Consider the following 15,788-nt stretch of genomic DNA (forward strand, 5'->3'; position numbering starts at 1 on the left):
TTTATAATAATTAAAACAATACAGAAATATAATTATTATTACACGTTAGAGACATTAATGTAAATACTAAATTCTGATTCAGGTTAAGTATTTTTTTTTTCTACAAAAATTTTTGAATGCTGGTAACAGAGGAGAAAATATTACAGATTTATGTAAATGTTATATTCCAAAAAAAAAAGTGCACTGCTGTCTTAAGTTTTATGTATAAGAACCATTTCAACTGCAGCTCAAATGTTTATAAGTAGTCTATAATGAATGTTAGATTTTTTTGTAAAGAAAACTTTTCCAAATGCCTCTCCATTTTGAAATTTAGCCAAATGCATTTGACTTTAAAGACTTGTCGCTATAATAAACTTTCACTGTATTTTGAAAATCACATTTCAATACTTTCAAAATAAAGTTTTAAAAAACACCAAGCACACAAAACAAATATAAATATACAAACTAAATATTCAACTTCATCCAATATTTATTAATCTTTTTCATAAAACAAATTACATCGGTTATTTCTTTTAAACTGGGATCCGTAACTAAGACAATAGTGATAATTCAAAGAAAAACATTAAATTTTATTTTTTTCATAGTTTTGCCTACAGTTCCATAAACAATTTTCAGAGTCCCAAAGTCTAGCTTTCAGGTGTAAAATTTAAGATTTAAAATATAGAATATACATAGTTTATAGCAAGAAATGCAATGATAGCTTAAGGAATTTGATTTTGTAGTTTATCCTTCTAATTCCAAACCTAGACCAACTTTATGGCCACCTTGGTTGAAACTCTTTCCATCAATTAAAGCAGACAATGTGAGTTGAATGCCTTGCCTTAGCTTATGGCAGAAGGACAAACCTATTTGACTGCTATTGTTCACTTTAGCCTAAAAATAAAAAATGAATAATCAATAAAAATATTATTAAATTATAATATTTATTATTAATAATAAAATTATAATATTAATAATAATCTATAGTAATATTAATAATAAATTTAGTGAGAATGTATAGAGTGTCCAAAAAGTATGGAAAGAGTTAAATATCTAGAAAATACATGTGTGAATAAATTTAGAAAAAAATGCATCAAATGGTACAAAAATCTACCTCTGCCCTGCTGCCTGAGGCAATGGCGAATCTTAGGGGAAAGGATCAAGTTTGATGTCATTAGATAAGTTTATTCAAACCAGTCAATTCTTATTTTTTTTTAATATGGTATGTATTTCAAAAGAAGTTAACATTTTAAATAACTTTCCCTCTAATTTTTATTTTGTAATTACACCACCATCTGTGAAACGAAATGCAACAATCTGTAAGACTAATTGAGATACTTATTTCTGGAAAATCCAAATCTGCAATAAAAATTAGAGGTCCCCATTTAAGATTTTGAAGTAGGCCCTACCCTATTTCAGAAGTTCCTTTTGATAACGCTGACAGAGTCTAAAAAATAATTCACATAGCTACACAATGCATCATTCAAAATAACAGTTGAATAATATTGTTGAACAAAATATGTACTAATAAAACTTTGAAATCAAGAAAGTTATAAGTCATATGCACCAATATAAAAATCATAAGCCATTCTTCACACTTTATGATTACAACATATATACATATTATTATTACAACTACAACCATAAAGGGGAAGCAGAAAAAAAAGTTTGATGACTGAAGAGCGCTTTCTCCAAAAGTTGTATTTGAACTAGTATATTACATGAGAATTTTTTCCAGATTTTTTATGCATCATCTTCATTTCCCGCAAAAACCTTGAAATTTTTCAAAATACAATTTTTGTAAATTTTTTAATTTCTAAAATTTGTTGGGCAATACAAAGTACCTCTTTAACTTTTAGTATCGGATGTAATATTGCTAATGATTGTTTTCAAAATTTTTCTGTCTCATTTTTATTTTCTATTGCCTCATACTGTCATTGAACTTTGCAATTTTAACATTAATATTTCATATTGTAGTTTTACTTTGCAGATTTATTTTCACAATAAAAATTTTAGCATCACAACATCAGCAATTCATTTTAAGAAGTACTGTAAACATGGATTTTCAAGCACGCAATGGTTTTTTTTTTCCTTCTCAAAAAAGATGAATAGCACACACATAAAGATGGTGTCTTCTCTTTTTGAAAGAGACTGCTCGTAACACCATTAACTGTTGCTTACTTTATTGGATAAATTCATAGCTAAGACTTCTTGATGCATGACAATTGAAAAGGTTAAATATGTCTTCAACTCGAAATAAAGAGGTCTCCCTTTAAAGTTAGTTCAAGAGAATTTGTAGTTTACTGCCAAACAAGGAGACGAGTTACTAAAATTTTATACACCGAACAACAGTGAATAAAAAGCAAAAATTTTACTAAAAAGTGGAATTTTATAAAATATTTAAAATAGATGTTAGAATTGTTTAAATTGAATCAGAATAGAGTTGTTGAGCAACAAATCTGGCTTATACATTTAAAATTCTAAATTGTTAAAGGAAAGGTATTTTGAACAGATTTTTATTTAATTTTTAATTTGAACCATGCTAATAATGGATTTATTCTAAAAATATTACATAGAAGATATTAGATTTATTTACTTGGTAGCTTATGATCTTCATTGTGAATTAAGACTGGCTATTTTTCAGGTTTGTTAAGAACTTAACTAGGATTTTACTAAAACCTAATATTTCCATACATAAAAAAAAAAAAAAAAAATCTCCAACAAAATTTAAAGTTTACCAGAATTCTCCGAATTGATAAAAAATACTGTATAAATACAAAGTTCAAAGGAAAAAAAATTGCTTTATTGTTGTAAGAAATGAAAAAAGTTCATACCCTGACGGATGTGGAATCATCGACCTTATATACACAACCAAGACCAAACTTAGTTTCATTTGTACCAGCAACCCAAGAAAGAGTTATTCCAGATTCTAGTTGAGGGTTCACTTTTTGATACATACAGCCACCAAATTCTTGACCATCAATACTAAGGAAAAAACAAAATAGTTCCTTAAAACATTATATGTAACACTTATGCAAAAACATTGGCTTTTTATAACGAATAAACTTTTAATTACTTTAAAAAGCTTTCACAGGGTGCATAGCCAAATTTTTCAGCAAAAAACAAGCACCTTTTAAGCACTCAAAAAATATTTTTAAGCACTTTAAAAAAATATAATAGTTAGGTAGGGTTGGAAAGTTTTTGACAATTGATGGTTTTAACCATTATGCAAAAAAAAAAACCTTTTGCATTATTTTTGACAATAGTCAAAAATCATGAAAATTTGAATCATGTAAAACGAATGACATTTTCATATGCTACAGATTGACAACACGCCGAAATAAAATGGGGTAGAATTAATTGTGAAAATGTTGAATAGAACAATGTGAACTGTCTTTTTGCATAATTCGTAGCAAAAATCAACACGATAAAGGAAAAATCTCATTTTGTAAGAGGGAAAATTAAGGAATTCTTAAAAACACCCCATGGAAAAAGCACCTTTAAGGGTTATTAAAAAAGGAAAATCGAAAATAAGCACCTTTAAGCACTTTTTAAAAACGCTATGCACCCTGTTTCAAAGTTGACACTTTATTTCATTAAGAATATGTAGCTTTTTAACTAAATCAATTTCAAGAAAACTACATTAAAAGTATATTTCATTTGATTTAGAGTTTAAAATGAAATTCACCTATAATCAATTATGTGTCAAGCATTTCAGGTTAAAAAAATTTTATGTTTAATGCCTATCAACAGATTTAAGACAACCACACAAAACCAAAACAAAATGTTAGCCAGAAACAAATGCCTATACACCAGTGGCATTTATTGTAATTTTTAGATATATCTTACTTAGGCTTTTGCATAGATAAGATTTACTGCAAATACATATAATTAAATAAAAACTGTGGATTAATTTTTACTTAACTGAACAGAAATTACAATGCTGATTAAAATGCTATATATTAGCTACAAATATCTGTAGAATACACATATTTAGTGGCAAGGTAATATCTCATTCAATTAAATACAAAAAATTTTCACTGAATTATTCAATGCTTTAAAACTAAGTAATGAATTTTTCCTAGATACAATAGCGTTTAAAAGGTCAATTCTCCAAACTGTCAATTAAAATAAACTATTTTTATTACAATTACTATAACTATAAATAGCTATTATAATTATATCGCAAGATAAAAAAAATGACTTAATTTGTTAATAAAAATTTCTCTAAAAGCATTCTTTATTTAAAAGAATTTTTTTTAAAATCAGAAATCTAATTTTTTTGAGATGTTAAATAATAATAGTAAAAAATGAATAAGATTTCTATGTTCGAAGAAGTTACTCTGATTACAAAGGCACCAACATAAAATTCTTAAGTTGGTAATTCTAAATAAATTTTTAATAACACATGTTAAATAGCAGTTATTTGCAAAATATGAAACCCTGGCATTCTATTAAAAAACTCAAGGTATTGTATGTAATGCCAGAAATATTTAGGCAAAATATGAAATATTACAATTATTTCATACTTTCCCTAGGCATGGTATATAAAAAGACAAATTCTATTTAAACAAAGCATGAAAAAAAGGTCCTGAAATGGCTATTATGAAAATGATGTGCAATCGTCAAAAATATAAAGTTATCCTGAAAAATTATGAGACAAAAGTTTATGCTTTTCTTAGTAAGGGAAACAAAGTTTTCATATAAAAAATAAGTATTAAAATTAACCTACTTGTTCCAATATGGTAGGCTTTAATGACATTTTGAATTACATTCTAAGGGAATCAGAGATTTATTTCATATTTTTTTGGATTCTCATTCAATTTTTTATAAAATGCCACATTTTTTTTTAAATGTGTGAAACATGAATCGTTTCATACAGTGCCAGCTACTTTTAGGCATTATATACAGAGCCTAGGCATTCTATACAATGTCAGGTATCAAATTTTACAGGTAACATACATAAAACATTTCATATAGTTAATGTCATTTATTTTTCAATGGATATAAAGTTATTTACTTACACATTTGAATGAAATACAAAGTCCCCTAATGAATAGCCTAAACCAATATTTGATTTAATCAAAGCATTTTTCCCGAAGTCATGAGAGATCTTAGCACCAACTAGCCAATTCTGGTAGCTATAAAAGAATTGAGAATCATTAAAATATCAATGTTTGAAAATTACCAAACAAAAAATTAGAAAGTATAACATTAAAATAAATCATACTTAATGACTCCAGCACCATGAACAACAGGAGATGTTAAGTCTAAATCGACATCACCATTCAGGTGGACATGTTCATTTTTATATGCTGAGCTGAATGTTCCAGATTTCTTTCTAATGAAAATAAAAATAAACTTTGATTTTCACGATAAAAAAATATTTTAATATACATAAGCAATTTTATTTTATAAGAATAAAGCATTTAATAATGGGTTTTCTCAATTGTAAAATAATTAAGGAAAGAATTATTTAAAATTAGCCATTAAAGTAACAAATTTTAAGAATTTAGCAAAAATTTTCACAGATTCAAAGGATTAAAAATAAAAATATTATACAGTACCGCTCAGAAGTATCAGTACACCTAGAAACTTATAAAAAAAATGGCAAAATTCAAAGTGTCATAACTTCTTTAAAAATGATCAAAAATGCTTCTGCTTTAGCTCATTTTGAAGCTTAAAATCTCTACTTTTATGTACTCTAATTGTTTTTAATTAATATATTTTGCAACTATGTACAATTACACTCTAAATAATCATAGAAAATTGCATTAATTTTTTGTGAAGTTTGACGCGATGAATGGGCACAAAGGGGTTAGATATTGTTAATTTTTATTATACCATTGAAAAATTTGGACTTTTAGCTTTCATTCAACAAAAAAAAATTCCAAAAAAACATGTTTTTTGACGAAGTTATTGTCAAATAAAAAAAAGGGTTTTTTTTCAGAATTTAATGATTTTTCAGCAATTATAATGAATTTTAGTGTAATTATAATATGATATGAAAATTTTTTAATTAAAATAAATTAAAATTTAATATTTCTCGATAGTATTATTTCATAATTTATTATAACAATTTTAACTTTTTTTTTTTTCGGAAAATATAATAATGAAATAAGAATCAACGTTTACAACGTTGTGTGCTGCAATTATAAAAGCGCGAGGAGGATATTTTGAAGAAAGCAAAATATGATGTAAAATATTTTTTCATTATTACATTTTTGTTTTCAAATTTTTTCGTGAGAAAAATACGAAAAAAAATAAATTTCAAAATATTAAATTGTAAATGTTGATTCTTATTTCATAATTATATTTTCCAAAAAAAAAAGTTAAAATTGTTATAATAAATTATGAAATAATATTATCAAGAAATATTAAATTTTCATTTATTTTAATTAAAAAATTTTCATATCATATTATTATTACACTAAAATTCATTATAATTGCTGAAAAATCATTAAATTCTGAAAAAAAACCTTTTTTTTTATTTGACAATAACTTCGTCAAAAAGCATGTTTTTTTGGAATTTTTTTTTTAAATGAAAGCTAAAAATCCAAATTTTTCAATGGTATAATAAAAATTAACAATATCTAACCCCTTTGTGCCCGTACATTGCATCAAACTTCACAAAAAATTAATACAATTTTCTATGATTGTTTAGAGTGTAATTGTACATAGTTGCAAAATATATTAATTAAAAACAATTAGAGTACATAAAAGTAGAGATTATAAGCTTCAAAATGAGCTAAAGCAGAAGCATTTTTGATCATTTTTAAAGAAGTTATGACACTTTGAATTTTGCCATTTTTTTTATAAGTTTCTAGGTGTACTGATACTTTTGAGCGGTACTGTATGTATACAAATATAAATTAGAGGACATTTTTAAGCTTGAAATAATTAAAAATTTATAGAAGTTCATAATTAAAATTAGCAGACACAGTTAATTTCAAATTAATAAGGAATTATTCTTGTAATGTTACGTGCATAATGTTGCATTTCCCTAGTATCTGAGATAATATTAGAAAATGGACAAAGAAAATAATTCCCAGTGTTCTAAAGGACAACTAACGATGGAATATTTTGCATTTTAATGAACTGAGAGTTCATCATTATCAGAAGTAAAAATTAAAAAAAAAATAATAATAATTTGCATTTTCATGCAGTTAAAAAGTGATAACAGGGGTCTTTCCAGGGCAAATTTACTGCCATTTAGCAGTACTTTCGCACAAATTCAAGTTTAGGAAAAACGAGTTTCACAAAATACTTAACATATTTTCTAAAAATATTTAAATATTTCTGAAAATATTATTTTATTTTACCATATTTTTGTATTGATTTTTTAATATAATTTTTAAATTTCACAAATTATGACTAAATTTTACCTCTAAAAAAATAGATACCTCTAAAAAAAACCTAGACAGACCCCTGGATAATCTGCTCAAAGAAACTTTAAATTTAAATTCACTACGATACTTTTCCATGTTTATTTCATTGTTATTTACATTACAATTCATATTTTGTTCTATTGTATACATTATTCTATTATTTATATTGTAGTTTGTTTTAATCTTCAAAATAAAATTTAATACACTGTATATTTTCTATAAAGGTTTGAGAGAAAAAGCTTTTAATTAAACATAAACTGCTGTTTGTAGAAAATGCAACACCATGAAGGAATCATCAGAATCAAATGAAATTCGCAGCAAATGTCAATTATAGGATATTATGCAAATTAATAAAGTTTCAGAGCCATCGCGCGTGCGTGGCGCGCGCAGCGCCCTCTGAATTGATGCTGAAAGCGTATAAATAAAGTGCTGTAGCGGGACGTTGAAAATAGTCTATGATTATTTGTTAGTGGCAAACGTTTAGTGAGACCTGAGTATGCCTCCACGACGGAAGAATAAGAAATTCAAGCAACTTACGGAGTTTGAACGAGGGAGGATAATCGGCCTTCGAGAAGGAGGATTTTCCTATCGCGCAATAGCAGCTCGTATGCAGCGGAACAGTTCCACAGTGATGCGAGTTTGGAAGCAGTGGACCGACGAGCACCGAACAACTCGAAAAACAGGCACTGGACGACAGAAGGTGACGTCAGAGCGCGATGATCGACACCTGCTCCGCATGGCGGTGAATGATCGCACAGCTTCCTCCAGGCAGCTGGCAGCACATTGGTCTACTGCTACAGGTGTACAATTGTCGGCTTTGTCAATTTGTCGTCGTCTGCTGCGCCGTGGATTGCGTGCAAGGGTGCCATTATACAGGATTCCCCTCACGGCGGATCATCGACGGCTGCGTCGGCAGTGGGCTCTTGAGCACAGAGACTGGCGAGCTGATTGGCACCAAGTTGTCTTTTCAGATGAATCACGCTTCAATTTGTGGACCCATGATGGCCGTGTTCGTGTTAGACGTTATGCCGGTCAACGCTGCCTTCCTGAGTGTATTATTGAACGACATAGTGGTCGAACACCCAGAGTTATGGTCTGGGGTGCGATTTCGTATCATGGACGATCCAATTTGATACGAATTGAGGGTAATCTCAATAGCAACAGATACGTCCGTGAAGTGCTACAGCCCGAAGTCGTTCCTTTCCTTCAAGGCATCCCTGGAGCTATCTTTCAGCAGGATAATGCACGCCCACATGTTGCGTGGACTGTTAGAGACTTCTGTTCAGCACAACGCATGCAACTTCTTCCTTGGCCTGCTTATTCGCCGGATATGTCGCCTATTGAGCACGTGTGGGATATGGTTGGTCGGCGTCTCACTCGTGATCCGCGTCCTGCAGTTTCCAAAGACGAACTTTGGTTGCGCATACAAGCGATATGGAATTCTCTTCCTCAAGCAGATATTCAACATCTGTTTGACTCCATGCCACGTCGTATAGCAGCACTTATTGCAGCGCGTGGTGGCTGCACCAAATACTGATTTCGGACGCTTAATTTGTTTCTTTTGTTTTGAAAATTTCATCATTTATTTGTATCAGTACAAGTCGTTTCTGCATTAAATTTCATTTGATTCTGATGATTCTTTCATGGTGTTGCATTTTCTACAAACAGCAGTTTATATGGGGGGGGGGGACATTTTCGATCCTTAAAAAAAGGGGGAAAAAAAACTTTAAATCTTAGAGAAACATGCTTCTATGAATTACTACACATTTCAATAAACTGACTATACATATAAAATTGATTTTCTAGTCAACATTAATGCTATACATAAATATTTACTGATGTTCTTACCCTGTTTGGGGTGCAAAACTTGTATCAATACTAAGTTTCAGACCTTTAACAAATTGGTCTTCAACGGAAAATTCAGTGGCTAGAACATTGTCAGTATTCCATTTTTCTTTTATTGTAATTCCTAAATACAAAGAAAACAAATAGAGCAATCATAAAACACAATATGAAATTGCTGGCTTTAAATCAATCTATTTTTGTATACATATATATGTTGAAAACCAAAATAAAAAGCTCAAAAAAAAAATTCTAATTAAGAAAGTAAAAAATTTATCAAGTAATTACTTAGAAAGAAAATAAAAATTAAAATTTCCAACTGGGACAGTTTAAAGTAATTCCTGAGAAAATTTCTCTAAATAGGTTATTTTTCAATATTTTCTAGCTCACATTTATAATAGCAAAAAATATTTATATCATAATTACTAGCTCATTTAAACTCCAAAAACACTAGGTTTTTGTAGTGGAAAAAAAAATGCTGAAAATTCAACTTAAATGTGAATAATTATGGGTAATCTATTAAAACTATAACCTATACTTAACCTATTAAAGCTATTATTGGTAACCTATTACTAGAAAATAGCACTGAGTATTTATTTCACGAACTTAAAAAGTTTCATTCTATTGAACTATTAATTTTTAAAAATTTGAAATCAGTAAATTCCACCTTTGTTTTTATATAAAATTTCATACTCTTCAAATTACCAATTAAGTTTTTAGTTTAAGATCAAGAAGTTATGTTTCAACACATCTATTAGTCAATCTAAAACACAAAATTCATCACAAATTTCATTCACAAAACTAATAACCTTTCTTCAAAGAAATAAAATTGTTTCTGTGACAAAATTGTAAGCAATATACAATTAAAAATCATATTTAATCATCACATTTTATAACAAAATTTTATCAACTTTTATAATTAATTTATTCAAATATAAATATACTAATTTTCATTAACATGCATTAAAATTTATAGCGATGTTAAAAAGCAAATAATTTAATAACTATACATATCAAAGCATTTTAGGCTAGATTAAAAGATTACCGTGATTTTTTAGAAGGTACTTTGTTTCAAGAAAAGCGTTCACACGTCCAGTGTCATTATTTGATGTGCCACTAACTGTAAAATTAACACCTGTTGCAGTTTTGGTCTTACATTCCAATTTCATCAAACCAATATCTGAAAATATTAAGCAAAAAATTAATCTTATAATTCACACACATAATAAAAATAATGTTCTTAAAATAGTTAATACAAGGGGGAAAAAAGGATTTCTCTTCTAGAACAGAACATTGAAAAAATATAATGCAAAAAATTAGCTTTTAATTTTTGCATTAAATCTTAGAATATTGACTGTAAAAAATATGTAGCTTAACTAGACAATTTTTCTATCATAAAATTCAAAAATTTTGTAATTTTCGAGCAGTAATAAAAAAAAAGTCAATAAAAATTGGTGAATTTACTAACTGTATTATTTTATAATATGTACAAAACATTCTAATTTTTAAAAAAAAATGCAAAAATGGCATTTAAAGGACCTAAACCTTTTATTGATTTCTTCTTTTTAATTTTTTGGCATACTTTCGAAAATTAAGGAACGTTTATATTGGAAATACCATTTATCAGTAAAATAAAATAAAAAACTTACGATAATTTCTATTGAAGATATCCCTTGCTTGTTTTCCAAGATCTGAAAAGCATGGTGGAGCCATTTTTGATCCTGTAAAATTATTAATTTTTTTAGCAATCTCTGCATGTGAACAGAATCCTGTAGCCTTTATTAATTAGGGCTTAATTAAAGTCCATTAATTAAGCCTAAATCAATGCAGTGTACAAAAAAATATACACTCTTCCTGTTTATTTTACAATGTTATGAATGTCAAAATTGCCAAAATATTTTTAGAGATACTGAAAACAGTTTTCAGAAAAGATGCTATTTTATTCATATAATTATTGCAATGAGCAAAATAAGTTGAAAGCCTAGTTATTTTTAATATAAGAGCCAGTCAAAAATTTTTAATAACATAAACTAACCTTTTTTTTTCTTTAAAATAAATAAAAATTAGATATATTCAATATTTTTCTCTTATAATACTTCAACAACAAAATACAAAATTATTTCATTATGTACATAGCTAAGAGAAAATTTTGCTTTGATTGATTTTACATAAATTAATTGAAATTAGCCACAATAAAAACATTTGACACATAAATAAAAGCAAAAATCTATAAATAAATACTTTAAAAAATATCTGTCACAACTTGTTATCTAACAAGTCATGACAACTTTTCATCTAAAAAGTCAATTTTTCATGAGCAGTGACGTTATAATATAAGGAGTCAAACTGATTAAATACTTCAAGTATAAATAAATATAAATGCTTGACGTTTCTTTCCTGATTAAATTTGTGATAAAGTGTTGGCAACAAGCCAAATTGAAAATGAATTTAAGAATTTATTACTGATCTGTTAGCCAAAGATAAAGATCTTAATATCAAGCATTATTTCTTTTTGCTTAAAACTAATTTTGCTAGCTTGAAAAACTATTTAAAATTTTTATAAACTAATTTTGTTTATTTAGGAATTAGAAAGCCAACCAAATTTTCAAATTTAATATTTCAAATATTAAATTTTCTTTCATAATATTTCTATGCTGCAATAGTATTTGTTTTATACTTGTTATGAGTTTAATTTGTATTTACGGAACACACAGTGTATATAGTGGGACATCGAATTACGCGTATATCTTGTAAAATACAACTGCAGAAAGAAAAAAATATTAAGTCTACAAAATTTTCTTAAGTTATATTTTTTGAAATGACACATTTTCACATTTGAAATACTTTAAAATTTATTATTTTACTTATCTAATCCTTTCCTCTGAATGTAATTTTAAGTATTGTTTCTAAAAAGAAACTTATATGTAAAGAACTGAAAGGGATAAATTGATAGAGTTATTCATATCTCATATTGTTTATAATGGATCTATCTCATGTCTAATAAATGTACGACTTTAATACCAGTGCATAAATCGACCCCTGATATTTGTGAAATTTATGAAATTAAAAAATTGGACTCATACACCAACTAATTTAAATTAGGAACAAAATTTGAATAAATTTAAAATCTAATTAATTTTTTTGTAAATTTTATTTCATTGTAATATATAATTTCCTCAAGAAAGAACTTCATCAATTATTAAGTTTCTTAAATTTAAATTAAATAATTAGAGGCTAGTTTGCACCAATTTTTTAAAAAAATTATAGGTATAACCACTCAGGATGCATAATTTTTTTTTTCTCCCTGAAGCATAATAAAAGTCTTAAAATACCTTTTAATGATCATTTATAATAATTCACTTTGAGAATTTTTAATAATTTGTGCGTGTCAAATTAAATTAATTAATTTATCTTAGATAATGCTATAGGGCTTTGTAATCAATTTCTCATATATCCTTAAACGACAAATTCCTAACTTTTTTTACTCAAAAGTTTACATTGGATATTTAATTTGAAATTTACCATTAATATTTCAATTCTGATAATAAAAATCATTCTAAAATAATAAAAATGTATATGTCTGCAGAAACAGAATGTATCCCAATACTGAAATATGTGACAATTTTTTTTTTTTTTACGAAAGCTTAAAAAAAAAAATTCTATTATTTTATTTCAATTTAAAGTTTAACAAAATAAGGTTCTATTATATCACCTCACAACATCTATAAGACAGAGATGCCAACTGCTCCACACAAGCCAAAATAACTTAAAAAAAGGTAAAAAACTTCAAGCTAAATTTTGCAAATACTTGACTATTTTTGCTTGCTTTTTAAAAGGATTAGCATGGAATAACTATAAAAAAATGGTGAATAATATAAGCCTACGAATTATTTAGAAATAGTAGCAGATAAAAATCTACTAAATTAAATTTATTAAACTAAGAATCACAATTAATATACCACTTGAAAATATTTATTCGCTGCCCGGAGAAAGTTGGCATCTCTGAAAAGATAGTGCATAAAAAAGTGCAATTTTCTTAAAAACTGCATTTAAAAAAGTAATAAAAATATAACTGTTTACAAGGTACAGTAGGGAACCGATCATCCGGAACAATCGGGACCATCGCTATTCCGGATAACTGATTTTTCCGGTTTTCTGAATCGCTACAAAAAGCCGTTTTTTTTTATTGTCAAACTCGACTAAAAAAATATATTTGGAAATAATCTTAAAAAGAAGAAAAAACGATGAAGTAATACACTAATGATTGTTTCCAAAATGATGGTAAGGTAAACATCTTTCAAAAAAGAAAGAAAAATCTTGAAATCTTATGAGGAAAAAAACTTTTTTCTTAAAAAAATGGCGGGAAAATTTATCGAATTTCGTTCCGGTTTTTTGGTCTTCCGGTTTTCTGATTTCCGGATAACGGGTTCTGTACTGTATTATAAACAAATTTGTAGTATAATTTATACTCATTTATATAATTTAGTATAATTTATACTCATCATTGAAAAAAAAAAATGGGTGAGAATTTCTCACCCTTTCTCAAAAACAGGGTGAGATTTCAAAAAGTTAAGTGAGATTTCTAAAAACTAAAAAAACACAAAAACTCTTGAAAAAAAATCATTTCTTTAATTTTTAACGTCTTCTATTTTTTAAAGCATTGAATATTTTTGGTGCATCATCATAGAAGATTTTGCCTTTACAAGGCATTTGTCCATCTTACATTAGCACATAAAAAATTTGAACGTCTTTCATGAAGAAACCTTACCTACGGTAAACACGTGGTTGCAGAGAAATGTGCTCTGAAAGGGGTTCCGTGGTTATGTTCTGTTGTTCGAAAAGGTTCTGAACAATACTGGTAAATAGGGAAGCTATAGAATGGGGCAGATGTTGAAAATAATGAAAGATCCAGGAAGAAAAGTTAAATGGATTTTATTCTAAATGGCATAATTCGAAGCTTTTTCCAAAATGCGAAAAATTCGCGAATTTTGAAATTGATTTATAGAATGTGCGAATTTCTAGCAGTAATCAATTTTTAATGCGAGAAAAGAAAAAAATATGTGAGATTCTCGCGTTCTCGTGCTGTAGTGAAAACACTGCATTATCATTATTCTCAAATGATCTTCCTCACATCAAAATTTAAATATATAGATAGGATATAATAAATGGTAAGTTTATAAAAATTTTATTCAATGTAAACAATAAAATTTTAAATTTAAAAATTAGGGATTTGTAGTTTAACAATGTACCATAAGGGATAAATTAGTGAATCAAGTTTAGCATATACACAAGCTACTACAGTTGTTAAAGCAAATCATTGCAAAATGAGATAATGTAAATCCACAATAAATTTGCACAAACTTATTAGGTAAAAAACAGCTTTTAGTCAGTACTTTTAATACAATATTTTAATAGTGATGCTCAATGATCAAAGAAGCGTCTCAACAGTAAAGGGGCTGTGTATAACATATGTAGCAATCCGAAAATAATGTAGAGGTCTAAGCATAAAAGAATGAGACTTAAGTTAGAATAAGCTTTCATTTATAAATTATTCCTATAAAAAATTTTAAGAATAATTTTTAACCCATTTATCCCTTGAAAAGTATAAATTTTCTTAATTATAAATTATTAATTAAACTTATTTAATAAAATAGAAGCCCTGAAAGGAGTTAGACAGCATTTTCCATGAAATAAATATAAAATGACGTTTGAAACTAGGAATTTGTTTTTAGCTGTATAGAGCAAATTTATAATAAGTTTTTCATTAAACCACTGCATTAATTGAAATTTTCACATGGTGGATTAAATAGTTTAATCATTTCAGTCAAATTATGATAAGAATTTTAACACTTGACTATAACATTAAGTTAGCAAACAAACAGAAAAAGAGATTTTCAACATGAATAATATCTGTATAAATGTATTCAAACTACAAATAGAATTGAAACAGTAGAAATTTTTCGAATTCTAGTATCATCCTTAGCTTAAATCAAATTATACAGCATAAAATTATCCAAAAACATTTATCAGCAGTCAAAAAATTCAATATCGAAAAATTGAAACTTATTTTTAAAGTGAATATATCTTATATTTAAAGTTCGGTGTTAAGTCCGTAGAAAATTAACGTTTTTGACTGGCAAATGCCATCCAAGAGCTATTCTGCTACGTACTACTTAGTGTCCACTGCTCATATAAACACAACAAATAATTCAAAAATATAATTAAAATGTTTGCTTCCATTTCTAAGCTTATAAATGTATTTATGAACAAGGATACTTCATATTACAGTATAACTTAGATAAATTACAGTATAACTTAGATAAAAAAATTATTTTCCTTGAAGCATGACTGGACGCGGAAAGCACTGAGTTATAAATTTATACTAGACTCATTACTGAAACAAATATTCAAAGCATGACAGATGAAAATTTTTCATACCTTTTCAAACTAAAAATTATAAGATAATATGGACGTTATATTTTTTAATAATAAGATGAGAAAAAGGTTAAATGAAGGGTGTAGTAGAAAAATGTAATGCAAAATAGCAGAAAGTTAGAGACTTACGGATGCAGTTAGAAC

At 27.2% G+C, this 15,788-nt stretch overlaps 1 protein-coding gene across 4 annotated transcripts in view; it reads right to left on the reverse strand.

The window, feature by feature from the left end:
• Nucleotides 1–451: 451 nt before the first annotated feature.
• Nucleotides 452–15,788, reverse strand: part of LOC107456859 (non-selective voltage-gated ion channel VDAC2) — a 113,609-nt gene continuing 98,272 nt past the window's right edge. Inside the window, exons 1-8 of one of the 4 annotated variants that reach the window (XM_016074826.3) lie at nt 15,648–15,785; nt 10,859–10,930; nt 10,255–10,389; nt 9,216–9,336; nt 5,210–5,320; nt 5,004–5,120; nt 2,814–2,964; nt 452–873 (exon numbers count right to left, since the gene is read on the reverse strand). In XM_016074826.3, the coding sequence (XP_015930312.1) occupies nt 724–873; nt 2,814–2,964; nt 5,004–5,120; nt 5,210–5,320; nt 9,216–9,336; nt 10,255–10,389; nt 10,859–10,922 (849 nt within the window). In that variant the 5' untranslated portion in view covers nt 10,923–10,930; nt 15,648–15,785 and the 3' untranslated portion in view covers nt 452–723. Of the gene's footprint in view, nt 874–2,813; nt 2,965–5,003; nt 5,121–5,209; nt 5,321–9,215; nt 9,337–10,254; nt 10,390–10,858; nt 10,931–11,450; nt 11,575–13,977; nt 14,076–15,647; nt 15,786–15,788 lie in introns of those variants that run through there. The other 3 variants (XM_087161735.1, XM_016074827.4, XM_071182769.1) reach the window with 3 other exon arrangements.

Source organism: Parasteatoda tepidariorum, chromosome 4, assembly GCF_982258835.1.
Source record: "Parasteatoda tepidariorum strain Cologne lab strain chromosome 4, Ptep-v5.0, whole genome shotgun sequence".
Taxonomy (NCBI): domain Eukaryota; kingdom Metazoa; phylum Arthropoda; class Arachnida; order Araneae; family Theridiidae; genus Parasteatoda; species Parasteatoda tepidariorum.